This window comes from Cervus elaphus, chromosome 14 (assembly GCF_910594005.1).
Source record: "Cervus elaphus chromosome 14, mCerEla1.1, whole genome shotgun sequence".
NCBI classification, from domain to species: domain Eukaryota; kingdom Metazoa; phylum Chordata; class Mammalia; order Artiodactyla; family Cervidae; genus Cervus; species Cervus elaphus.
Window position 1 is genome coordinate 41,105,862 of NC_057828.1, and position 26,614 is coordinate 41,132,475.

A 26,614-nucleotide genomic window follows, 5' to 3' on the forward strand; every position below is an offset into this window, starting at 1 on the left:
AAAGTTCTTTATTGACTGGCACCAATGAGGTGCTAGTTCTTTCAGGCCTCGGCGGTGTTTAGGATCCATGCTTTGTGGGGTTCTCTCCAAGGGTCTGCTCCAGAGACTAACCAGTCCCACTACTAGGGATCTCTCAGTGCAGCCCCTGTTAATAGACCAAGCACTCTGGGGCTGCCCAGTTGACAAGTCCTTCAACCCTAACTCCTCCCCAGGTCATCGCCATACAAACTAGGTTAAGGTCTCATTGCCAGTCCAGATGGCTACCATGTGCAAAGTCCCTTCAAACTGTCATCAGACAGGCTCTCTCCTACACAGCTTTCATCTGGTCCACATGAAACATGCATTCCACACTGTCAGCAGTTAAATGAAAAACTTGCTACCAGCACAGCAAGTTTTTCCACCACCCCTTGCAGGCAACTGCTGTCACACCTGTCAAGCCTGGGTCGCACACCAGTCTCTATGTGCTCCATAGATTCCAAGGGTCGAGGTCACACAGAGGTCTCCCGGAAGCCCCTCAAATCTGGCTTCATGTCAAGGGGACCGAAAATGCAACAGCACTTTAAATCCTTTCCTGAAAGTCTCCTATTTCCAACCTCTGGCCACTTCGACTCAATCCTTGAAAGTGAGTAAGGGGCTAAGGATCACAGAACTGGTCTGCATACACCTTCTTTGCAAATTCTGCCTAGCTGTTTTAGCAGGGCCCTAGAAATGTGGTAACTATTGCATTTAGTTTTCAGCTTTGGGGTCCTCAGCAGGCAAAGACTCCCAATTAAAACACTGTGTTTTATATAGTAGCTCTTCAATAGATATAATTGAGTAAATGAATGAATCAGTGACTGGAGAATGATAAGGTGAGGAGACAGTTTCATCTTTTTACATGAAAATTGCAAAAGTACTTGAAGTGTTAGGGTGAGAGGCTGAGGAGTCCTCTAAAGTGCAGAGCCCCCTTTCTGATTCTTTGTCATCTCACCGATCAATGAGTCTGAAGGTCGCTGGCCCCATGGCTGTTGTTCCCTCTGCCACCTCTCATAATTTCCATTGCTGCATCTGTGACTTTCTAGCTGGTCCCCAAGAAGGGTCCTCCTGCCTGGTGGTTGCTTGGAGCCTAGAGACCAAATTCAGTTCAGAAGCACAGGAGGCTTTACTCTTTGATTGGAGAATGGAGAGGAGTGCGATCTGGCTCTAGAGAATAGCTCTCCAGGAACAACCGTGGGCAGGGCTGCTTTGTAGTGTTCTGTAGTGGGGAGGGGGCAGAGTTCTCGCCAGACAGGTGCAGGCATGATGTTCAGGCTCCAGCTCCAGATTGCAGGGCGGAGCAGCGTTCCTGCACCAGGCCCACCACCCCCAACATTTTTAATTCAGTGATGTGCACACGCTTCTGCGAACACCCCGGTGCTGAGGAATCTGCACAGTTTAGGAGTGTGTTAGCCGCTCAGTAGTGTCCAACTCTGTGTGACCCCATGGACTGTAGCCCACCAGGCTCCTCTGGCCATGAGATTCTTCAGGCAAGAATACTGGAGTGGGTTGCCATGCCCTCCTCCAAGGTATCTTCTGGACCCAGGGATGGAAATGGGGTCTCCCACATTGCAGGCAGATTCTTTACCATCTGAGCCACTGGGGAAACCCTTTTCATACTAGGAACTTGGGTCCAAAGGGCCAGGTGTGAGGCCTCTGCATGTGGCACCCTGTGAGCAAGTGACACTAGACTAAGCATAAAGGAGAGGAAAACAAGATTAGACTTTATCACCCAGAATGGGCTCTGCCAACCACACATCCCTCCTCTGTCTTTTGTCCTGTTCCTCATCCTTGAGGGGCATTAGGGGCTCAGATCTGTCTTCTGTGATTGCTTCCTGTTAATTCCAGGCACCCTCACAACCCCGAGTGGAGGACCAGAGCTTCTTCCCAGCTGCCTTTAGATGTGCTGATGGTCACCAGGCCTCAACCCTAACTGTTCGTATCACTGAGCGACAATTTGTCTAACCTTTTGGAGACAGAGGACACCAGACAATTGAACATACATGGCCCAAGTATTAGCAAGAGCAAATTTTTCCTTAAAATGCAAGTATCTAGGTCTTTTGCCTGTAGGCAAGCATCCCCCAATGTGGAGGCTCACTGCTGTGGCCTGAGTTTTCCTGGTCACACTTTGTTGTTTTCTGGAAGAGAAGCTTCAGATCAGAGAGAGGTTCAATTGAGTAGTGGGGGAGGGGTCTGTTGCCCCAGGGTGTCCTTCCACAGGTTGGGGCTCGGGAACCTCGTCACTCAAGGGTGATGTGCCCACAGGGTGATACCCTGCAACTTCAGGGCAGAGTGTGGGTGTTAGGATCACCAAGTGGGGTCTCTTCGACTTAGGACTGAGCTGGTCTTGCAGGCTGCTAGTTTTCCAGGTTTTTAGAAGCACCCAGTCTCTTAACCAGAATGGGTAGAGAGCCAGGTCGATGGGTGGGGTAATCACCTGGTTACCTCCCTGGCGGGCATACTTGAGTTGTTCCATTTCAAGTTGTTTTCCCTTCTCTGGGGCTTGGGGGGTGGGGGATGGGGGGTGGGAGGTGGGGGGTGGGGGGTGGGAGGTAGTGGGTGGGTCTACCACAAAAAAGTTCAAATGCACTTAACTCTAACTTATCCCTTGGGGCTAACCACACAGGGAGTGAAGCAATTGGAAGCTACCTAATCCAGTTTTCTTGAGCTTCCTGACACAGCTTGGCTAAGGCCCATTTCAAGCTCTGTTTAGATCTTTCTACTCTCTCCAACAATTAAGGCCTCCAAGCTAAAAGCAGGGTCTGCCCACGACACTCATTATCCCTTTCATCATTTGAGACACAAGTACTGGATCATTATTGCTTAGAAAGGACCCTCGGAGCCCAAACCTAGGAATTATTTCTGTTAATAACGCTTCTGTGTGTGTATGCTCAGTTGCTCAGTCATGTCTGACTCTTTGCAGGCCTGGGGACTGAAGGCCGCCAGGCTCTTCTGTCCATGGAATTTTCCAGATAAGAATACTGGAGCAGGTTGCCATTTCCTACTCCAGGGGACCTTCCTGACCCAGTGATCGAACCCACATCTCTTGTGCCTCCTGCATTGGCAGGCGGATTCTTTACCACTAGTGCCACCTGGGGAGCCCTAATAATGCTTCTATCCACCCAGAAAAAGAGTCTACTTGCACCAAGAGATACCTGAAATTGCTGGGCAGAGTGCCCAACGTGACAGTGAAATCAGTCTGCCAGTCTTCCCCAGGATATGTTCTTCTGGTCTGAACAGGCCTTATCTGGGGGCCTCTGAGGGGTCTGGTGTTGGGGTTGTTCATTGTGCAGATCGAGCAGGTCTCAACTATCTAACTGATTATACTTCTCGCGCCAGAAGAGACCATGGACTCAGAGAACCAATTATATGCCCGTAGTGAGTTCCTTCTCACAAAGGAGAAAAGGAAAGATATTCCCATTTGAATGTAGAGTTCCAAAGAATAGCCAGGAGAGATAGAAAGCCTTCCTCAGTGATCAGTGCAAAGAAATAGAGGAAAACGATAGAATGGGAAAGACTAGAGATCTCTTCAAGAAAATTAAGAGATACCAAGGGAACATTTCATGCAAAAATGGGCTCAATAAAGGACAGAAATGGTATGGACCTAACAGAAGCAGAAGATATTAAGAAGAGGTGGCAAGAATACACAGAAGAACTGTACAAAAAAGATCTTCACGACCCAGATAATCACAATGGTGTGATCACTCACCTAGAGCCAGACATCCTGGAATGTGAAGTCAAGTGGGCCTTAGAAAGCATCACTACAAACAAAGCTAGTGGATGTGATGGAATTCCAGTTGAGCTATTTCAAATCCTGAAAGATGATGCTGTGAAAGTGCTGCACTCAATATGCCAGCAAATTTGGAAAACTCAGCAGTGGCCACAGGACTGGAAAAGGTCCGTTTTCATTCCAATCCCTAAGAAAGGCAATCCCAAAGAATGCTCAAACTACCATACAATTGCACTCATCTCACACACTAGTAAAGTAATGCTCAAAATTCTCCAAGCCAGGCGTCAGCAATACGTGAACTGTGAACTTCCAGATGTTCAAGCTGGTTTTAGAAAAGGCAGAGGAACCAGAGATCAAATTGCCAATATCCGCTGGATCATTGAAAAAGCAAGAGAGTTCCAGAAAAACATCTATTTCTGCTTTATTGACTATGCCAAGGCCTTTGACTGTGTGGATCACAATAAACTGTGGAAAATTCTGAAAGAGATGGGAATACCAGACCACCTGACCTGCCTCTTGAGAAACCTGTATGCAGGTCAGGAAGCAACAGTTAGAACTGGACATGGAACATCAGACTGGTTCCAAATAGGAAAAGGAGTATGTCAAGGCTGTATATTGTCACCCTGCTTATTTAACTTATATGCAGAGTACATCATGAGAAACACTAGGCTGGAAGAAGCACAAGTTGGAATCAAGATTGCTGGGAGAAATAATAACCTCAGATATGCAGATGACACCACCCTTAAGGCAGAAAGTGAAGAAGAACTAAACAGCCTCTCATTGAAAGAGGAGAGTGAAAAAGTTGGCTTAAAGCTTAATATTCAGAAAACTAAGATCATGGCATCTGGTCCCATCACCTCATGGGAAATAGATGGGGAGACAGTGGAAACAGTGTCAGACTTTATTTTCCTGAGCTCCAAAATCACTGCAGATGGTGACTGCAGCCATGAAATTAAAAGACACGTACTCCTTGGAAGGAAAGTGATGACCAACCTAGATAGCATATTAAAAAGCAGAGACATTACTTTGCCAACAAAGGTCCATCTGGTCAAGGCTGTGGTTTTTCCAGTGGTCATGTATGGATGTGAGAGTTGGACTGTGAAGAAAGCTGAGCACTGAAGAATTGATGCTTTTGAACTGTGGTGTTGGAGAAGACTCTTGAGAGTCCCTTGGACTGCAAGGAGATCCAACCAGTCCATCCTAAAGGAGATCAGTCCTGGGTGTTCATTGGAAGGACTGATGCTGAAGCTGAAACTCCAATACTTTGGCCACCTCATGCAAAGAGTTGACTCATTGGAAAAGACCCTGATGCTGGGAGTGGTTGGGGGCAGGAGGAGAAGGGGACGACAGAGGATGAGATGGCTGGATGGCATCACTGACTCGATGGGCATGAGTTTGAGTAAACTCCAGGAGTTGGTGATGGACAGGGAGGCCTGGCGTGCTGTGATTCATGGGATCGCAAAGAGTTGGACACTACTGAGCAATTGAACACTGAACAGTGAGTTCCTTCGGAGAAGGCAATGGCACCCCACTCCAGTACTCTTGCCTGGAAAATCCCATGGATGGAGGAGCCTGGTAGGCTGTAAACCATAGGGTCGCTAAGAGTCGGATATGACTGAGTGACTTCCCTTTCACTTTTCACTTTCATGCATTGGAGAAGGAAATGGCAACCCACTCCAGTGTTCTTGCCTGGAGAATCCCTGGGATGGCGGAGCCTGTTGGGCTTCCATCTATGGGGTCGCACAGAGTCAGACACGACTGAAGCGACTTAGCAGCAGCAGCAGCAGTGAGTTCCTTATATACCCGTAGTACAAGCCCGCTGATGGTTTGACAAGCTGCAGTTTGGGAAAAGAACTATTGCCTATGTTCATTACCTAGCCACCCGTGGCCTCCTAGATCTCTAGTGAATCGCCATTTCCAGGTGTGTCTAATTCTTCGTTTGTGCAGATTGAGGAATCATTGGATGGATCTGGCCTTTGAGGTCTGGGGATGTGGGGGGAATAGTTGTCAGGTTACTGGTTCTGGGGCCACCCTTTGGGCAATTGCACTCGTCTTGTTGTTTCCCTTTATTACCTCTGCATTCTTCTCTTGGTGACCTCTACAGTGAATCACTGCCACATTTTTTGGAAGTTGTACTGCTTCAATATGCTTAAGCCATTTTCACTTGTTTATTCTCTGCAGCAGACATGCCTCTTTCCTTCCAAATAGCCCCCTGTGTGTAGGGTGGTGTACACATCCTGGGATTCTGTGTGAACACCGAAGATCTTCCCTGTCCCAGAGGCTCCAGCAAGGCCTTTTTGACAGAAGTCCCTGGGGTAGGCTTCTTGCCTCTAAGACATAGGCCTGGGAGGTCTCTGCCTATCCTGCCAGGCTTTTTCCTTCTCTCGTAAAACTGCTCCCGTCCATGAATCATTCCTCTTTGGTATGTGGGAGAGGCTCATTTCCTAGGTCAGGGCAACTGAAATAGATCATATCTATGTGGCTTCTATATAATCATGCTCCAGGGGCCCTGTTTCTGTGGGTAGCAGGATTTAGCCTGTCCATTTTTTATGGTAACCACTGGATTGTCTAAAAGCATAGCCTGAACTTGAATTGACTTTCTGGGAACTAGCCAAAGTCTGAATCTGGTATGGAGTTCATATAGTGATCAGCTGACCAAATGTTAACTTCTCAGCTTTCTTTGGCCAGGTTGTAGTAACTGCTACTCCTGGGAGGCAAGGAAGCCACCTCTTAGCAGTTTGATCTAACTGTTTAGAAACATCAGCAACTACCTGAGTAAGGGGTCCCCAGTTTTTGAGCAAATACCCCAAAGACGATTCCCTTTATCTTATGAATGTAAAGGTCAAAGAGTTTAGCTAAATTTTGGAGACCCAGAACAGGGGCCTGAAGTAATTGCATTTTCAGTTCTTGAAAGGTCTTTTCACATTCTGAAATGCATTCAAAAAAATCATCATCCTTTCTTTTTAATTTTTCATAGAGTCCCAGCTATTAGACCACAGTTAGGAATCTAGACGTGGCAAAACCCAGCCATCCCCGGACAAACCCCTAAGCTGTCTTCTAGTTTTAGGAGGGGCAAGGCTGCCAATGCTTTCTACACTTCTCTTACCTTCTGTAAGAACGAAGCCTAGGTAGGTCACCCTAGTGTGTGGTATTTGAGCCTTTTTCTTGGATACCTTATATCCTTTATCCCCCAGGTGGTTCAGGGTGGTTACAGTATTTTCATCAGAGGCCTCTTCAGTAGGGCTGACGATCAGAATTTTGTCTACATTGGAGGAGGGTTCCCTCCTCCAGGTATAGATCTTTTAAGTCTTTAGTTAAAGTCCACCCAAAGATGGTGGAGGAATTTTTGACCCTTTAAGGCAGGACTGCCCAGCAGTATTATTGTTTTCAATACATGTAAAGCATCTTTTAAATCTGATACAGACTTCCAGGTCCCAGGGGACAGCAGAGTAACCAGCAGTGTGTAGCATTAGAGTCTACTAGATGTATATCCTCAGCGGCTTCACTGATGGCCCTGGGGTCCTGTACCATACATTAATTCCCATTGGGTGTCTTTATGAGGAGAATGGAGGTATTGTATGCTGCTAGGCATGTTCTAATAAGGCCCTGGACAGTTAGGCCATGTGACAGGGCAGTACCCAACAAGACTTCCCAATGGAGAGGGTACTGTTTTCTATTGGGCCACTTATATACACATTTTAGATGGATTATTATGGAACTGGCTCCTGCAACTTATCCCACCCATCCCTGGGTTCAGATCTCAGATTTATTCCAAGGAGATTAACTTGCTCTGTCTGGGAAGGTTTGTCATCAGCCATTATTAACATTATCATCTTGTGCCCTTTGTCTAAGAGGACGCCAATCTCCAATTTGTTTCCCATTAGGTGTATAGTAGCCCCCAATTTATTAAGATATCCCTTCCTGGCAGGAGTATAGGGTGTGTGGGAACATACAGAAAGGAGTGGATGAGCCTATGTTTGCCCACTTTACACTCTGATGGTCCTATGAATACCCATTCATGGGCCTTCCCTGATAGCCCCATAATTCTACATGTCTTGTGACTGAGTGTTCCTGATTTGATGTTCAGAACTGAGTAGGTAGCACCAGTGTCAGCTAAGAAGTTGACAGGCTGTCTCCCTCTGTCGAATGTCCACTGGGGCTCCTGGGGTCAGCTGGGGAGCCAGTTTAGCAGCTTCCTGTCCCCTCATTCTTCTTTTGTTTGGCATTCCCTTCCCATGACTCAGGATAAGTGGTAGTTTAGATTTGGAGGCATTACCTGAAGCACCTGAAGGAAGGCCAAAGGTTTTCTGTTGACTCTTGATTGATTTCCCTAATCTTTTTCCAATGGACAGGTTTCTTTCCTACAGAAACATTCCTGAGTCAGGGGGTGATACCCAGAAGCTTCCAGTTCTGCTGCACCCTAATGAGCTGTCCTTCCGTATGGCAGACATTTGGTTCCCCATAACTTCGATGTTCTGTTTTGGATTTGTTTCAAACTATCAAGGGGAGCAGTTGAAGTGATTTGTTGGCACACAAATTCTACATGATTTGACATAAAAAGACTACAACTACTACTAAGACTTCCATTTCAGGAAATCTGGAACCAGCACCAAACTGTTAATGGATTCCTCAAAAGACTAAAATGGGAGGCGTCAAAATGGCATGGACTCCGATCTAACTGGGGGTTAAACTGACCCTTTTGAGTCAGTCCCCAACAATATTCCTGCCCCAAATCATTCAAGCCAATAAGAATGAAACCAAGTCAGATCAAAAGTAAAAGTAAGTTTTATTCTCTCATCAGAGAATGGAGATGTGTGAGATTGTGCTCTCAAGAACAGCTTTCCCCAACAGGCCGACTCTGGGGCTGCTTTATAGGTACCTCATCAGTGGGAAAGAGTGTGGAATTCTTAAGGGTCAGGCACAGCCACGCTGCTCATGGCTCCAGATCGTAGTGCCAGGTGCAGCATCTCTGCCCATGGCACCCTGCCACCATCTCGAATTGAGGCATCCCGCACAGCACTTCTGCACATGTTCTGCTGAGCTAAAGGATGAGATGCAGCCTTTTCACACTAGGAACTCTAGTCTGAAATGCTGAGTACAAGGCCTCTGCACAGGATATCCTATAATCAAGTGAAACTAGACTAAGTACAAAGGAAAAGAAAAAGGTTAGCCTTTATTACTCAGATTCTACTTTTATTTCTTGGGAATTGTTAATGGACTTTGCCAGCAACAGCCACCACTGTAAATAGCTCTGCTTCCACTGTTACTACAATTCTTAGTTTTGTATGAACCCACAGTTTATGTCTGTTATAGATGCCAATAAGATAACTACCAAAAAAAAAAGATCATGAGAAGAAATATTTGGTAGCCCTTTTCATATACAGTATATAAATATCATAATAGTGATACTTCTATTGACAGTATTTGGAGCTTGAAAGATCAGTGAGAAATATAAATATAAATAACAAAAGAATAAAGTTATAAATAAGCATATAGTATAATAAAAAAGTAAGTGTATGCATGCATGCTCAGTTGTGTCCAACTCTTTGCAACACCGTGAACTGCAGCACACCAGGCTCCTCTTTCTATGAGATTTCCCAGGCAAGAATACTGGAGTGGGTTGCCATTTTCTACTCCAGGGATCTTTCCAACCCAGGGATTGAACCCAAGTTGGCAGGTGGATTCTTTACCACTGAGCCACCTGGAAAGTTCAATAAGTGTGTAATAAAACACAAAGTAAAATAAGCGCTAAGTAACAAGCCTAAATAACAAGAATAATTATTTACATGAAAACATGCTATAAAATTTCTTTTTGCAAAAAAGGAGTTTTAATTCAATCTGTAAATATGTTATTAATGTATTCATAAATCACATTCTGATAGAATATACTGTTGGGTAAAATAAAGCATCAACAATTTATTGGGTTGTCCAGTAAGTTTGTGTGGGTTTTTCCATACAATCATCCAGAAAAACCCAAATGAACTTGGCCAACCCAATGCTTCTTGTCTAGGATGTTCAGGGTCATGCATGAGATGTTTCTTATTATCATCTACAGTAAGCTTGATTTCCCTAAGTAATTGCTTTAAAATGGAACACACAGAAATATAAGTTTTCCTATGTTTTTAACAAGGCATGTTGTCCTATACCAATATCTGGGCTTACAGTATCCAGTGGGCTAGCAGATGGTACACTGATTCTACTTCCTGCAATTGGCAGCGGAAGCAAACGGCTGCCCTGTTTCTGAGACGCCCCTTTTCCCAAAGATCCTATGCCTACCAACTAAAGGAGTTATAACTCTAGGTATTTCTGATCCCTCCTTCCCCCCAGGAATCCATAAGTTTCAAGGCCAGATCCTACACAGCCAAGAGTACAAGATCCCAGCAGGCTTTCAAGGCAAACGCGTCTTAGTGATTGGTCTTGGAAACACTGGAGGAGACATTGCCGTGGAGCTCAGTCGAACCGCAGCTCAGGTACACCATCTCTGAATCTGCACTCCCACCCCTAGCATCACTTCTGGGGTCCGGAAGGTGGTATTCAAGGGTATGAAACACACTGGCCAAAATATGTGGAAATTATGTGGAATTGCTGAATTCCACATTTGCTAAATTATGTGGAAACAGGGTAAATGGGAAAAGAAAATCTTGAAAATCCATAAAGCCTTTCGTGATGCATGCTTTACAGAACTGAACCATCTCCAAGAAGGGTCGAGGAAAACTGTATGGATGCCAAACCACTAGGTATTTTTCAGAGGAGCTCCTGGAACAAGGTCAAATAGGCAAATTGCTCTGCCCACATCAACTATCTTTCTTTTACATACTCTCAGTAATTCTGGAAAAACTCCCACATACAAAGAGAAAGGGGAGTTTGTTTTCTGAACATCTCTTCAATTAGGAGTCAGATTTATACTTTGTTTTGAGGTAAAAACACCTCTTACTTTGCCCAAGATGTATACATAATGATTTTAGAAATCCCAAGCATAGGTTCACCAATTAGAAATCTATTCCACTTTATCATAAGTTATAGGAAAATGATTAGATGTGGAAATAGTGGATTTTTATTTAATTCAGCTAAAATTGCTATCTCAAAACTCACTTTAAATTCCATATTATTTATGTAAAAAATTGCCAGATAAACAGCACATATCTACTATTCTTTAAACATGATGAGAATATTTAACTGATACATAGATTAGTCAAAGTGATTATGAAAACAATGACAGCAGTTGGAATAACTAGTCATTTGTAGGTAGTGTTAATCATTCGTCATGTCCTACGCTTTGCAACCCCATGGACTGCAGACCACCAGGCTCCTTTGTCCATGGAATTCTCCAGGCAAGAACCCTGGAGCAGGCTGCCGTTCCCTTCTCCAGGGGATCTGCCTGACCCAGCGATCGAATCCGGGTCTCCTGCATTGCAGGCAGATTCTTTACCAACTGAGCCACCAGGGAAGCCCAGTCATTTGTAGATCTGTGTACAAATTCACTAGTCCTCTGTTGTTATAAGACCAGAATGTTATAAGACCATTTCAAATATATTGAAGAAAAATACTACAAAATGATATACATGTATTTAGCCTTCTTGCCTTATTTTTAGGTACTTCTCAGTACTAGAACTGGTACCTGGGTTATCAACCGCTCTTCAGATGGGGGCTACCCATTTAATATGATGGTTTTAAGAAGACACCACAATTTTATTGCACAAGTTCTGCCCTCCTGTATTCTGAAGTGGATTCAAGAGAGGCGCCTCAATAAAAGATTTAACCATGCGAATTACGGACTAAATATTACTAAGGGGTATTTAATTATATTTTTATTTAATGGTAAAGTTATTTAATCAATATTTCTCATTCTCTTTAATTCAGAACTTAAAATGTCCAATAATTGTGACTTTGCCTTTGTTTATCCTTTTCTAAGCTTATTTTCTTAAGACAATGTCCATCAGTACCACAGAAGGTCTTGAAATAGGAGTATTCTCTGTCTGGTAGCAGACTAGTAAATGAAGAAAGAAGGATGGAAACTTTATTTCCAGTTTGAAAATCAGGATTAAAGTGGCCTTGAGTGTTCTCAGGTTGGCTACCATTCACAAGTAAATAACAGCACCAGTGAGCACAGATGGCCAGCTCTCACTAACCTTTAATAAATGTCCACGCTCGCTGAATGATTAGAAGTATGAATTGCCAAAAGGAATTCCTAGAATTATATATTTTAATATACATCTGTATAGACCTACACACTGGCAAGAAAAAAGAAAACCTTGGAAATGCATATAAAGTTGTGATTTTTATTAAATGCTTGACCCAAATATTTTTTCTTTGGTAAGATGGCTTTCACTTATGGAAAAAATGAATAACAATGAATGATTCAATATATAAATTTTATAGACATCTTGTCTGCTGCAATTAGGTAGAATGATGCTCATAATGAAAATATGAAAATGTTCATAAATGAAAATATGTTCACTATGAAAATTCATTAGTAAATAGATACAAATTTTTTAATCCAAAAAGTTTTTTGCAATTTCCTCTTTGCCAAATGTCAATCTTTTGAGGCCTGGGTGATGTGAGATCCAAAACTGATTATCAAATGGATTGTCATATACTTGATCCTGACATTGCTCCAGAAATTAATTCCAAGGGAGAGAGAATTTTAAACTGCACAGGAAAAAATAGGCTTAGTCAATTTCTACATGCCTTCTACTGGGAGCAGGAAAACAAAACTTGTTATAGAAACAGCAAGTGACAACTTGAGAATAGACAATTAGACATTAGTCAATTTACTCCCTTGACTTGGCAGGTAATTATTTTGAACTGACTAAATAAATCATTTGATGAGTCTCTCATAAATATAGCTACAGTGAATAATTTTCTCTTCTCTGTCAAAGGAAAAAACCAAAAAAGATTGTGAATGATGAGCTGCCAACCTGTATCCTCTGTGGGACAGTCACTATTAAAACCAGCGTGAAGGAGTTCACAGAAACCTCTGCTGTCTTTGAAGACGGGACAGTGGAAGAAAACATTGATGTTGTGATCTTCACTACAGGATACACATATTCTTTTCCCTTTTTTGAAGAACCTCTTAAAACCCTTTGTACAAAGAAGATATTCCTATATAAGCTGGTCTTTCCCTCAAACCTAGAGAAGACAACATTAGCTATGATTGGCTTCATCAGCCTTACAGGATCCATCTTAGCAGGCACAGAGCTCCAAGCGCGATGGGCCACAAGAGTATTCAAAGGTACCTGGTCTCTACTTAAAGCCCATTGTGAACTGAGTCTTGAAATCAGTCCCTTGAGATTTATCTAAAATCCAATAAATGTGAGCTAAAGTACCATAAAATATCCAAAAAAAATTTAATGAAGAATTAATTTTGTATGTATGTAATATTATAGTGACTGTGCTTACATCACTAATGTGAGTGGGGAAAGTGAGTGGAAAAAGAGGATTTGACTCTGTGGATAGGATAAATCTGAACAACAGAATAATCACACTTCTCAGAGTCACTGAGGGAGTACTCAGGATCCTGTTTTATTCTGCTGTAGTTGAATCAAGTCTAGTCTAGTCTGTTTACTCCTATCTTTCCATTTATCACTAGCAGTAGAGTTTTATATTGCTTCTTAAGAAAGATATTGGGAGTAATATACACTGTGAATAAAGTTGGTGTCTAAGAAGATAGTGACTTTCAAGAAATGCCCATATAAACACTGTAGACCCTGGGCTGATGGCTGTCAGAACACAGGTGACAGAGTCAGGGCTACCAGAGTCCAATCCCAGTCCAATCCCAACTCATTAGCTTTGCAAGAACCTCTTTAAATCTCAGCCCCTTTGTTAAAGTGGGAATAATAAAACCTCTTTCATAAGGGTTTTGTAAAATGAATAATGTCTACAGAGCAGTTAACACAGTACTTGGCACAGAGTAAATGCTCATTAACTGACAGCTGTCATTCTTTTACTATTATTATCATACCTCTCCAGGGCAAGTTTTACATACGTAAGCATTGTAAAGCATTGGATTTGTATTATTACATTTGTAAAAATATAAACAATAATCACAGTTGAGCCAACAATTTGTCCTTTAGCAGAATTTTGCCCTTAATGAATAAAAATCACCAATAATTTATAAATAGCATATAATACAGTATTAAGTAGTACCAACATCTCTCACTGCACAAATGTAGTGTATATCAACTATACTTTAAAATGTTCTCCTAAATTGACAGACATGGTATTTTAATGGGGTGGTGGCAGGAGGTGGAGTGAAGGGAGGAGAAGGTGATTAGGAATCTCATTTATTTGTATTACACAAAAAATTCCATGGTCTTTTATTAAATTATCCAAATGTTTATTTAAGGCAAATTAAAGTGCTTTTACAGCATTTTCCAATTATATTAAAAACACAGAAGACTCAAGTACCTGAGTTTTGGGGGGGTTAATTATTTTTTTAATTGGGGAATAATTGCTTTACAATGTTGTGTTGGTTTCTGCCATACAACACCATGAGTCAGCCATAAGTATACATATATTCTCTCCCTCCTGAGCCTCCCTCCCACCCCCCCAACCCCATCCCACCCCGCTAGGTTGTCACAGAGCACCAAGATGAGTGCCAGTTCCCACTAGCAAATTCCCACTAGCAATCTGTTTTACATACGGTAATATATATGTTTCAGTGCTATTCTCTCAATTCGTCCCACCCTCTTCCCCTGCTGTGTCCACAAGTCTGTTCTCTATGTGTCTCTATTCCTACTCCACAAATAGGTTCATCAGTACCATTTTTCTAGATTCCATATATATGAGTTAATATACAATATTTGTTTCTCTCTTTCTGACTTACTTCACTCTGTATAACAGGTTTCAGGTTCATCCACCTGGGTTGGGATGATCCCCTGGAGGAAGGCATGGCAACCCACTCCAGTATTCTTGCCTGGAGAATCCTTTGGATAGAGGAGCCTGGTGGGCTACAGTCCAAGGGTCACAAGAGTCAGACATGACTAAAGCAACTTATCATGCACACATGCACCTCACTAGAACTGATGCAAATTCATTCATTTTCATGGCTGGGTAATATTCCATTGTATATATGTACCACAACTTCTTTATCCATTCATCTGTCAATGGACATCTAGTTTGCTTCTGTGTCCTACCTATTATAAATACTGCTGCAGTGAACACTGGGGCACATGTGTCTTTTTAAATTATATTACCTGGGTTTTTTAAGTGTTTTATAATGAGCTCAAAAATGCTTATGAGAATGATAGAGCTGACAAAACAAAACTTTATTAGATCACACCACAGTAGTGATTGCATGCCTCTCCAGAGACCCTGCAAGGGAAATGTGGGTACCACCAAGTAGAGTCTTTACAGCTTTATACAGGATACAATGATCCCAGCGGCAAGTACACTCCAGGGCTAAGTCAGAGCTTTCTCATGTAGATTAGTAAGTACCCTGGTTAAGTGAGTTCAGAGAGGGATTTTACCTCCAGAAAATTATCCTCTGTACTCTATTCCCACTCTGTACTGTGTGCTGTGCTAAGTCGCTCAGTTGTGTCTGACTCTTTGCGATCCCAGGGACTATAGCCTGCTAGGCCTTCTATCCACGAAGAGGGTTGCCATGCCTTCCTCCAGGGAATCTTCCGACCCAGGGGTCAAACCCACATCTCCTGCAGCTCCTGCATTGCAAGCAGATTCTTTACCACCTTGGGAAAGCCCCAATCCCATTCTAAGCTTTTTCAATCACATGTTCTGAGGTTGAAGCAGTGGGAGGCCAGAAATGAGGGGGAAGAGAACTCAAAGGAAGAGCCACATGTGACTTTGGTGTTGTTTCTGGCTTTTCTCACAGGACTCTGTAAGATACCACCATCTCAAAAACTGATGGCTGAGGCTATGAAGAAGGAGCAGCTCATAGAAAGGTATGAAAAATAGCCTGCTACAGGGAAAATTTACCATTATATTCCACTACAAAACATTTTTTTCAATATAAAAACCACTTCTAGGGAAGCAGTGAGGCAGGTTGGAAATAATTGCATTATGAGCCAGAAGAATGTATTTTTAGTTCTAACTCTTCCACCCGCTAGATTTGTGGTCCAGTGGTTAAGACTCCATCCTTTCACTGCAGGGGGGCATGAGTTCAGTCTCTGGTCAGGGAACTGAGATCCCTGCATGCCACACAGTGCAGTCAAAAAAAAAATTTGATTTTTGGCTTTAGATGATGTGCCTGGTGGGGGCATCAGGTCGCCTCAGCAGAACACAGAACCTGGCCCTAGACAATTGCAATCCTTTGTTTCAGTTCAGTTCAGTTCAGTTCATTCGCTCAGTCGTGTCCGACTTTTTGCGACCCCATGAATCGCAGCATGCCAGGCCTCCCTGTCCATTATCAACTCCCGGAGTTTACTCAAACTCATGCCCATCGAGTCAGTGATGCCATCCAGCCATCTCATCCTCTGTCGTCCCCTTCTCCTCCGGCCCCCAATCCCTCCCAGCATCAGGGTCTTTTCCAACGAGTCAACTCTTCACATGAGGTGGCCAAAGTATTGGAGTTTCAGCTTCAGCATCAGTCCGTCCAATGAACACCCAGGACTGATTTCCTTTAGGATGGACTGGTTGGATCTCCTTGCAGTCCAAGGGACTCTCAAGAGTCTTCTCCAACACCACAGTTCAAAAGCATCAATTCTTCGACGCTCAGCTTTCTTCACAGTCCAACTCTCACATCCATACATGACCACTGGAAAAACCATAGCCTTGACCAGATGGACCTTTGTTGGCAAAGTAATGTCTCTGCTTTTTAATATGCTATCTAGGTTGGTCATCACTTTCCTTCCAAGGAGTAAGCGTCTTTTAATTTCATGGCTGCAGTCACCATCTGCAGTGATTTTGGAGCCCAAAAAATAAAGTCTGACACTGTTTCCACTGTTTCCCCATCTATTTCCCATGAGGTGATGGGACCAGATGCCATGATCTTAGTTTTCTGAATGTTAAGCTTTAGGCCAACTTTTTCACTCTCCTCTTTCACTTTCATCAAGAGGCTTGGCCCCAAAACCCTGTTCTCTTTGTTCTCCTACTTCTCAGGCTGTTCTTTCTCTATATTTACAAGTATCTCCTCTTCCTCACTCCTAAAAATTGGTGAACCCCGACCTTAATCCTCAGACCTCTTCTTACTCCTGTTAACACTAGTGGGTAACCTCACCAGGCCTGTGGCTTTAAATAACATCATGTACTCATGGCTCCCAAACTTGGGTCTCTAACCCAGATCGCTCCTTGGAATTCCAAATCCTAAACCAACTCCCTCTAGGTATCTCCACTTAAGATATGTAATAGGTATCTCAAACTTAAAAGAAAAAAAATTTATTATGTATTTAGCTGCCTCAGGTCTTCATTGTGGCACACAGGATCTTCACTGCATCATATGAGATCTTTTGTTGTGGCACGTGGGCTTTGATTCTCTGTGACTCGTGGTATCATAGTTCCCTGACCAGGGATTGAACCCGAGTGCAAGGTGGATTCTTAACCACTGGACCACCAGGGAAGTCCTGGTATCTCCAATTTAACATGTCTAGAAACTAACCCTCAACCTCCACCAGCACATGGGCTACTCTGAGGCTTTCCCCTTCTTGGTCGATGGCTACTTACTCCAGTTGAACAGTCAAAAACCTTGGAGTGATCTTTTTTCCTCTTTTTCTTTCACATCCTCAGCAAATACTGTTAACTCTTACCCTCAGATAAATTCAGAATCCAGACCCCTCTCACTACCCTGGCTACTAACCACCCCAGAACAGGCCACCGTGGTCTCTCACCAGGACACTTGCGGTCACCTCTTATCTTGTCTCTGTGCCTCGTCTCTTCTCTTCTACGGTCTCCTCTTGACTCCACACAAGAGTGAACAATGCCACATTGCTCTTCTGTTGAAAACCCTCTGCTTCCCATTTCACTCCCAGAAACTTCCCTGCAGCTCTGCACCCATCCAGGCAACAGCTCCCTCTATGCCCTCATTGTCTCCTGTTCTCCCAACTTTCCCACACTACTCCAGTCACTCCAGACAGCTCCCTGGGTTTCAGGCATGCCCCAGAACCTTTGCACTTACTGTCTCCTCTGCCTGGAATGTTCTGCCCCCTACCCCATACCTGTTGGCTCACTCTGTTCAAATATCCCCTCATCAGAGAGAAGCCTTCTCTAAGAACACTGCATGAAATGGCAACCCACCTAGTCTCATCGTTGCCTCTCCCCTTTACCTGTCTTTGTAAGTCTTCATAATTCCTCTTACTACTTGATATATTCTATATCTGTTTGGCTGGGGTTTTGTTGTTGCTTTTTTTATTTGTTTTTCACTGTGCCAAGTGGCATACAGGATCTTAGTTACCTGACCAGGAATAGAACCCATGCCCCCTATAGTGGGAGTATTGACTCTTAACCACTGACCAGCAGGAAAGTCCCTGGCTGGGTTTTTCACAGCCTGCTGCTCTGCCCTGTTGGAATGTAAGTTCCTTGACAGCAAAGACTTTGTTTTACTCACTGTTGGACTCCTAACACCTAGGATAATGCCTGTCATGTGACAGACACTTAGGGCTGATTGACTGATTGAAGGAATGAATGAATAAGTGAAAGAATGACATTGGCACATCATGAAAATTTACTAATAACAGAAATAGATAGGGATAGAACCTTCCTATACACTATACATTTGGCCCTTGAACAATACAGGTTTGAATGCATGGATCCACTTATATGCAGATTTTTTTTTCAATATATTGGAAAAATTGAGGGAGGTTGTGACAATTTGAAAACACTTGCAGATAAATCACAAAGCCTAGAAATATTGAAAAAATTAAGAAAAAGTTAGATATGTCATGAATGTGCAAAATATAGGTAGATATTAGTCTATTTTATCATTTACTGCCATCAAATATATAAAAATCTATTATAAAATTTAAAATTTATCAAAACTTGCACACAGAAACACAGATCCTACATTGTGCATTCACAAGCAAGAGAAATATAAATAAGTGTAAAGCATGCATGTGTGCTCACTCAGTCGTGTCTGACTCTGTGACCCCACAGACTGCATCCCTCCAGGCTCCTCTGTCCATGGGATAATCCCAGCAAGAATACTGGAGTGGGTTGTCATTTCCTCTTCTAGGGGATCTTCTCAACCCAGCGATCAAACCCGTGTTTTCTGCATTGGCAGGCAGACTCTTTACTACTGAGCCACATGGGAAACCCAAACAGTGTAAAGATGCAGTGTTAAATCATAACACCATAAATTTAACTGTAGCAGTACTGCAGTAATTTCATGGCTACCTTCTGTTGCTATTGTGATGAGCTCAGGTGTTTCACATATCTGCTTAATATGTCATATGACCCTAATCATCTCTGCATGAACAGTTCACCTCTCCAGCAAATTTCATATCACAGTAAAAAATGATCTCTCACATTTCTCATGTATTTTTCATCGTGATTAGTGCAATAATGTAAACCTTGAATCACAACACGGGACCCATTAGAGTGCCACTAGTGATGCTGGAAGTGCTCCCAAGAAGCAGAAAAAAGTCCCAAATTTACAAGAAAAAGTTGAATTGCTTGACATGTACTATAGACTGAGGTCTGCAGCTGCAGTTGTCTGTCATTTCACAATAAATGAATTCAGCATAAGGACCATTATAAAAAAGAAAATTTGTGAAGCCATCACTGTACCTGTGCCAGCAGGCATGAAAATCTTGCACTTTTTGTGAAATAATTTTTCATCTTGTGTTGAAAATGCAGCTTTTATGTGTGTGCAGGATTGCTATAGGAAAGGCATACTTATAGACTTTTATAGATTTGAAACATAGTGAAGTCATTATATGACAACTGAAAGCAAAAGAAACGTGAAGAAGTACTTAATGCTAGAGAAGGATGGTTTCCTGATTTTAGAAAGCAGTGTCTTTAAAATAAAAAAAGTCAAGATAACAGGAAGAGCAGCTTCTGTTGACCAAGAGGAAGCAGACAGCGTTCCAGGATGCCGTTAAGACAGTCACTGGAGAAAAAGGATATCTGCCTGAAACGGCGTTTAATGCAGACAAGAGTGCCCTATCCTAGGGATGGCGGATAGCAGAGTGCCACAAAGGACATTTATTATTAAAGAGGAAAACTGAACACGAGAATTTAAGGCAGGAAAGCATAGGCTAACTCTACATTCATGTGTAAATACAGTCGGGTTTATGGTCACATTAGTTATTCAGTCGTGTCTGACTCTTTGTGACCAGTGGGCTATATAGCCCGCCAGGCTCCTCTGTCCATGGAGTTCTCCAGACAAGAATACTGGAGTAGGTTGCCATTCCTTTCTCTAGGGGATAGGTTCACAGTCAGGACTGCCCTTAACTGTAAAACTGCTAACCCCCCAGCTTTTAAGGGAAAAGATAAATACCAGCTACCAGTCTTTTCATTGTACAACAAGAAAGCCTGGACAATGACAACCCTTTTTCTGGATTAAACCCAGTTCCTTCACTGCTCTGTCCCTAAAATCATAAAGCACCTTGGCAATAAGTGACTGTCTTTGAAAGTTCTTTTGATATTGGATAATCCCCTGGCCACCCAGAACACAAAGCGTCTGAAGTGCTCTATGGAAATGATTGTCAGTGCGATGGAAGAGAATCCCAATAAAGAGAATATCATGAAAGCCTGGAAGGATTACACCATTGAAGATGCCATCGTTGTTATAGAAAAAGTTGTGAAAGCCACCAAGCCTGAAACAATAAATTCCTGCTGGAGAAAACCATGTCCAGATGTTGTGTGTGACTTCACAGGGTTTACAATAGAGCCAGTCAAGGAAATCACGAAACAGACTGTAGACATGGGAGGGGGGAAAAAAGGTGGGGAGTGAAATGTTTCAAGATAAGGATCTTGGAGAAATTTGAGAGCTAATAGACCACACGCCAGAGGAGTTAACAGAAGACAATTTGATAGGGGGATGAGTGCTTCCAAACCAGGGCAAGAGGCTGAGGAAGAAGACATAGGAGAAGCAGTGCCAGAAAGCAAATTGTCATCAGACAGTCTGGCAAAAGGATGCCAGTTATTTAAGACTGATTTTGACTTCTTTTACAGCATGGACCCTTCTATGATACAGGCACTGAAACTTAAGCAAATGATGGAAGAAAAATTGGTATCATATAAAAACATTTTTAAAAGAAGTGAAAAAGCAAAAAAGTCAGACAGAAAGTATAGTGTATTTCCATAAAGTTACATAAGTATTTCCATAAAGTTACACGACACGTGCCTGTCTCTCCAGCCTCCCCTTCCACCTCCTCACCTCTTCTCCCTCTGCCACCCTGAGACAGCAAGATCAACCCCTTATCTTCCTCCTCCTCTGCCTACTCAATGCGAAGACGACAAGGATAAAGACCTTTATGATGATCCACTTCCTCTTAAAGAATAGTAAATAATCATCATGCCCCACTCTTAATAGATTTATCTGTTGTGTATGTGTCTTCTGTGAAAATCTAAACCTGCACAGCAAGAACTGAATGAGAAGTCTTTGTGTCATCATGGTCATCACTGCTTAAGTATTTCTCATATAGAACTTCATGCGTAAGACTTGTAGGGAGTGGATAGCCCATCCTTGCATAGGCATAAGGTAAGTGACATTTACAGTAATATAAAATTAATAATGTGTTAGCTTTCTTATTGGTTTCTAACTTTGATTTCAAAGAATTATATTACTGTACAATATGCCTCCTTCTTTCATATTTGGAGAAAGAGTTCATCATCACAGGTAAGTGGGTTTTTTTAATGCAACAATATTTCCAATACTGTACTATGAATATGACTATAATACCATATACCATAAAAATTTTATAATGATTCATTCATTATTATGTAGGCCAGGCTTCCATGAAATAATCATATTGCTACTGCTTCTTCATTATCAATGTATAATTCATTATACTTGTAAATAAATATGAATTTCTTTTTCACATTATCTTTTCATTTTTGATGTCCAGCGTTAGGAATACAAATAACATCTACAGTGTTTTGTATCCTATAAGACAATATTGATGTAGGTACCAATAGATAATTCATCTTATAAACAGACAACATAAATTTATGGGATTGATGAGCACAGTATGGTACTGTAAATATATTTTCTCTTCCTTATGGTTTTCTTAATATCATTTTCTTTTCTCAGTTTACTCTAAGAATACAGTATAGGATCACATAACATACAAAATATGTGTTAACCTGCTTATGCTATCAGTATGGCCTTTAGTTTACTAATAATTTATTAGTAGTTAAGTTTGAGGGGAGTCAAGTTTCACTTAGATTTTCAACTATATGGGAGGTTGATACCCCAACTCCCTCATTATTCAGAGGTCAACTGTACTTACATCTGTGTCATGTTCAGTTCTGCTGCACCAAGTATGATCCTCTCGACTCACAATTAACATCAATAAAAATAATTCAGGTGGTTATATATGTGATGCTTTCTGATCATATTTATTTGTTCAATAACTGAGGTATCTGGACTGATCTGATTTTACCCTCATATCAAATTCAAGAACCAGAAACATTATTTAAAGCTCCACTTCCAATCATCTTCTTCTGCCATCTCCTTTAACAAAATTAATTACACTCACAAATACCCTATGCAAATAAACTCCTTTTATTTTTTTCTCTCCAACATAGGAAAACATTCCCAACATGGTTTGACTCCAATGGAAAGAAACAAAATGGCGGGAGGTGGGGAAACTCATAACTTGGACATCAAGTGATCCATCTTTTTCCCTCTCAGGGGTTTGATGAAAGATCCCGGTGTAGACAAACTTGACTACATTTCCTACCTGGATGACCTTGCTTCCTTCATAGGCGTAAAGCCCAACGTCCCACTTCTGTTCATCAAGGATCCCAGACTAGCATGGGAAGTTTTCTTTGGACCATGTACTCCTTACCAGTATCGCCTAATGGGCCCCGGGAAATGGGATGGAGCCCGAAATGCCATCTTGACCCAGTGGGACAGGACACTGAAACCCCTAAAAACTCGAACCGTTCCTGGTTCCTTCAAACCTGCCTCTGTGTCACATTATTTGAAAGCCTGGGGGGCACCTATACTGCTTGCTTCCCTTCTGCTGATCTACAAATCTTCCATTTTTTTGAAATTGGTGCCAGAAAAACTACAGGACAGAATATCCCCTTACTGAATAAGTATTTGGTGAGGGTAAATCTGATGGGTGATGAGGATTGGCCCCAGTCATATTAATTCTGTTCCCAAATATCTTGTGTTTCCCCTCCCCTCTCCATCACAGCTGGTATAATCCAAGTTTAGGTCTAATCATCTCTTACCTGAATTATCGTTCTATCTTCCTCTCAAGTCTCAGTACCTCCTTTCTTGCCTCCTTTACCTAAGCAATTGTTCTAAAATAAAAAATACTGTCATTGTTTCCATCAAGATCTTAGTAGGAACAAGACAGAACTCAAATTAGGTAATTTGTGGAAACTTTATATAAAGATTATGTCCAGTGGTTTGAGCAGAGGGTAGGGAAATCGTAAGTAGAATGAAATACTCCCAGACTAGTAACCATGAGATGCTTTTACCATCCATAGTTTTTCTAAAGAGGCAAAGGGAGAACAAATATGAATAAGAGAGCGAGGTTATGTGGAGAGGACCACCTCTCAAGAGCTGTGATCTCCAGCTCACCACTGAAGGCAGTCCATGGTGACCCCAAAAGTACAGAACTAGGGAAATTCATTGCCTAATCTTACGTTCTTCCCTCCCTCTGATCTTCTGCCCATGCTTCTCAATGGCCTAACCCAACTAAAATTCAGAAGGCAAGGTTACTGACTATTGTGGATTTAATTGCGTTCATTCCCCCCAAAATATAGTCAAGTTCTAACCTCTGGTACCTATGAATGGTGCCAGAGGTAACTTACTTGGAAATAGGATCTTTGCAAATGTACGAAAATAAGATCTTTGCAAATGTACATAAGTTGAGATCATACTGAAATAGGGTGAGCTAGATCCAATATAAAAAGAGGATCCTTATAAAAAGAGGATAAAGCTACTTCCTGGTGATCTAGTGACTAATTAGAGTCCAGGCTACCAATGCAGGGGGCCCAGGTTCAATCCCTGGTCAGGGAATTAGATCCCATATGCCTCAACTGAAGATCTCGCATGCTGCAACTAAGACCCAGTGCAGCCAAATAAATAAATTTTTTTAAAAAGAGAGAGAGGCTAAGACACAGAGACACAGTCACAGTGGAGAATACCATGTGAAGTCAGGCAGAAGTTGGAATGATGCATCTACAAACCAAGGATCGCCAAGCAAGCAAACGCTGAAAGAGACACAGAACAGATTCTCTCTCAAAATCCACAGAGGAAAAAGCCCCACCAACAACAAGTCCAGACTCCTAGACTCCAGAATTGTGAAAGAATAAGCCACCCACTTTGCTATGGCAATCTTAGGATATGATACACCAACTGATGTTTCCTGTGGAGGTCAGCCTGCTAGGCCACAGTGCAGAGCAAAGGTGATGGAAAGTGTATGTGGAAGGACAACCAGAAAGGATCCAGAGCAGACATGTTGCTTTCCAGTTTAAAAATCCTGCAAAGTTTCTCCCTGGATTAGAGATAATAAATTCCTTAGTCTTGAAGAGGAGACTCTTCCTGATCTGAGTCCATTTGCCCAGGTCACCGGAATCCTGGACTGTAACCACCCCTCCTCTTCAAAATCCTACCATCTAGCCCTCATACCTCCTCACTTTGGCATAAGCTGTTGCCTTTTCCAGCTATGCAAATTCACACCTGACTGTCTTTCTAGGGTGAGCTTGATTATCTCCCTTTGTGAAGCCTTCTCTGAGTCCCCAAAGCAGAGTTGACTGCCACTACATAATTACTGGGCTTCCCTGGTGGCTCAGGGATGGTGAAGAATCTGCTCGCAATGCAGGAGATCCAGGTTCAATTCCTGGATTGGGAAGATTCTCAGGAGAAGGGCATGGCAACTCACTCCAGTATTCTTGCCTGGAGAATTCCATGGACAGAGGAACCTGGTGCGCTACAGATCATGGGGTTGCAGAAGAGTTGGACATGACTGAGTAACTAACACTTCCACTTTCTTTCATTTTTCATGACTGCCATCTCACATACTACTCCATCATTGTTCTGTTCTTACTATAACATTAATGTAATTTTCTTTTTGTGTCCATCTCCTAATAAATGGTGGGTTCTTGAGAGGAACCATCATCTTGTCCAGCTAAAACACTGCCTGATAAAAATACTGCAAAATAAATATTTGATGACTAAACAGTGGCTTCACTGGCTGACATTCCTTGTCTCTCTTCTACCCACATTCTTTTCTTCTGCCAACTTGATAAATTACTTCAGACTACTTCAGCTCTGCAAATGAACAAGGACCGTCCACTAACATATAATTTTCTAAGACAATCCATGTGGCAGTCAGAATATATACAACTGATCAGCAACTGGGAGCCAGGAGTACTGATGGAAAGCGCTAACTCTAGAATTCAACCTGGATTATAATCCCAGCTCTGCCATTAACTGTGAAACTTTGATCAAGTTACTTAGCCGCTGTGAGCCTCAAGTGTCCTCATCTGGAAAATGAGGCGACAAGAATATTACCTACCTCAAAAGTAAACATGAAGTGAGACAATATAGGGTGTTACTTACATAGTAAATTAACTATTAACAGCTGAAGAGTTTGAGGACATTTTAAATTCTCTGAATTAAAGGATTGGAAACCTGTGGCCTGGCTCTATTCCCTGTTGCCTAATCAGAGAGTGTGGCCTCAGCTGTCTGTGGACCACCTGGTAGCACCTTCCAACTAGGATCCCTCTTTTGTCCTTGTGTTCCCCTCTCCCCCCAAGACCTGAGGCCATTCCCACCACCATCGCTGCCATCACCATGGTACCACTCACATGCTTTTCACACAGACCTTCCAGGATGCAGCAAGCCAGTAATACCAAAGGAAGAATTATTCTCCATCATTAACAGTGGACCGCCTGACATAACTTGTTGATGTGTCTCTAGGGTTTTAGTGACAACGAGCCCTGGTCAAAGAAGCACCTGATTTCAGATCTTCAAAACCAACTAAAACTAACCAATAGGAGCAGTGTAGTTGGAGGATGGAAGGAACAAAAAGTGCCCACCAAACTGAGAAGGTATCTTGAGACTGAAAAATGAGGTGGACACCTCCATGTAATCACTGGATCACATATTACAAGGCAGCTTACTCACAGGGTGGGATCTGGATCAAGCAGACAATGATCCCGAAGTGTTCACAGCTGCACTCCCTACCACCAAAGGGGTCTTGGAACACTTTTACAGTTTACCTAGGCTATGAGCATATGTCCTTGGAAACAGGACATGCATTGCTAAATTAAGATTTTTGAACAAGTTAACTAGTCTCATGAGTACTAGAATACATCAAGGAAGGTTTTCCTTATTGTTTGGGGACTATTGGAGCATAGAGGCCACCTGGTCCTAATGATTCTTAAACAATATCATTAACTATAAAGCCCTTGACAATGCAGAAGTGATCTGCTGCACAGTACAGTCCTGGGTAGGGTCAGTGAAAGGACAGGAGAAATTGTAAAGACCTAAGATGACCCTCAGAGCAGCAGCTCAGTGTCCATCCACCTCCTCGATTGACAATGAAACACAGGTCCCAAGGGTGATTCATAGTCCCATAACATTTAGAAATATTATTAAAGTCATTTTAATTTTTATCACTTATTATATAATTCATATTTTTAAACATAAAAGTATAATTTAAATGAAATTGACAATATTAAAGAAGCATTAGGAGGCAAACCACATTTCCTAAGTTCTTTCAAGGAAATCAAAAATAAACCAGCTGTAAAAGTCTCTTGTTCAACAATAAAATGTGCTCAAAGCTCAGC

At 42.2% G+C, this 26,614-nt stretch overlaps 1 protein-coding gene across 4 annotated transcripts in view; it reads left to right on the top strand.

Annotated features, from left to right (window-relative positions):
- The window catches only part of FMO4 (flavin containing dimethylaniline monoxygenase 4), a 38,778-nt gene extending 13,779 nt beyond the window's left edge, over positions 1-24,999 (top strand). For 2 of the 4 annotated variants that reach the window (XM_043923737.1, XM_043923738.1), the window contains exons 5-9: positions 10,073-10,215; positions 11,338-11,537; positions 12,625-12,977; positions 15,576-15,645; positions 22,494-24,999. In XM_043923737.1, coding sequence (XP_043779672.1) covers positions 10,073-10,215; positions 11,338-11,537; positions 12,625-12,977; positions 15,576-15,645; positions 22,494-22,899 — 1,172 coding nt within the window. In that variant the 3' untranslated portion in view covers positions 22,900-24,999. Of the gene's footprint in view, positions 1-10,072; positions 10,216-11,337; positions 11,538-12,624; positions 12,978-15,575; positions 15,646-19,188; positions 21,339-22,493 lie in introns of all 4 variants that reach the window. The other 2 variants (XR_006344919.1, XM_043923741.1) reach the window with 2 other exon arrangements.
- Positions 25,000-26,614: the final 1,615 nt, after the last annotated feature.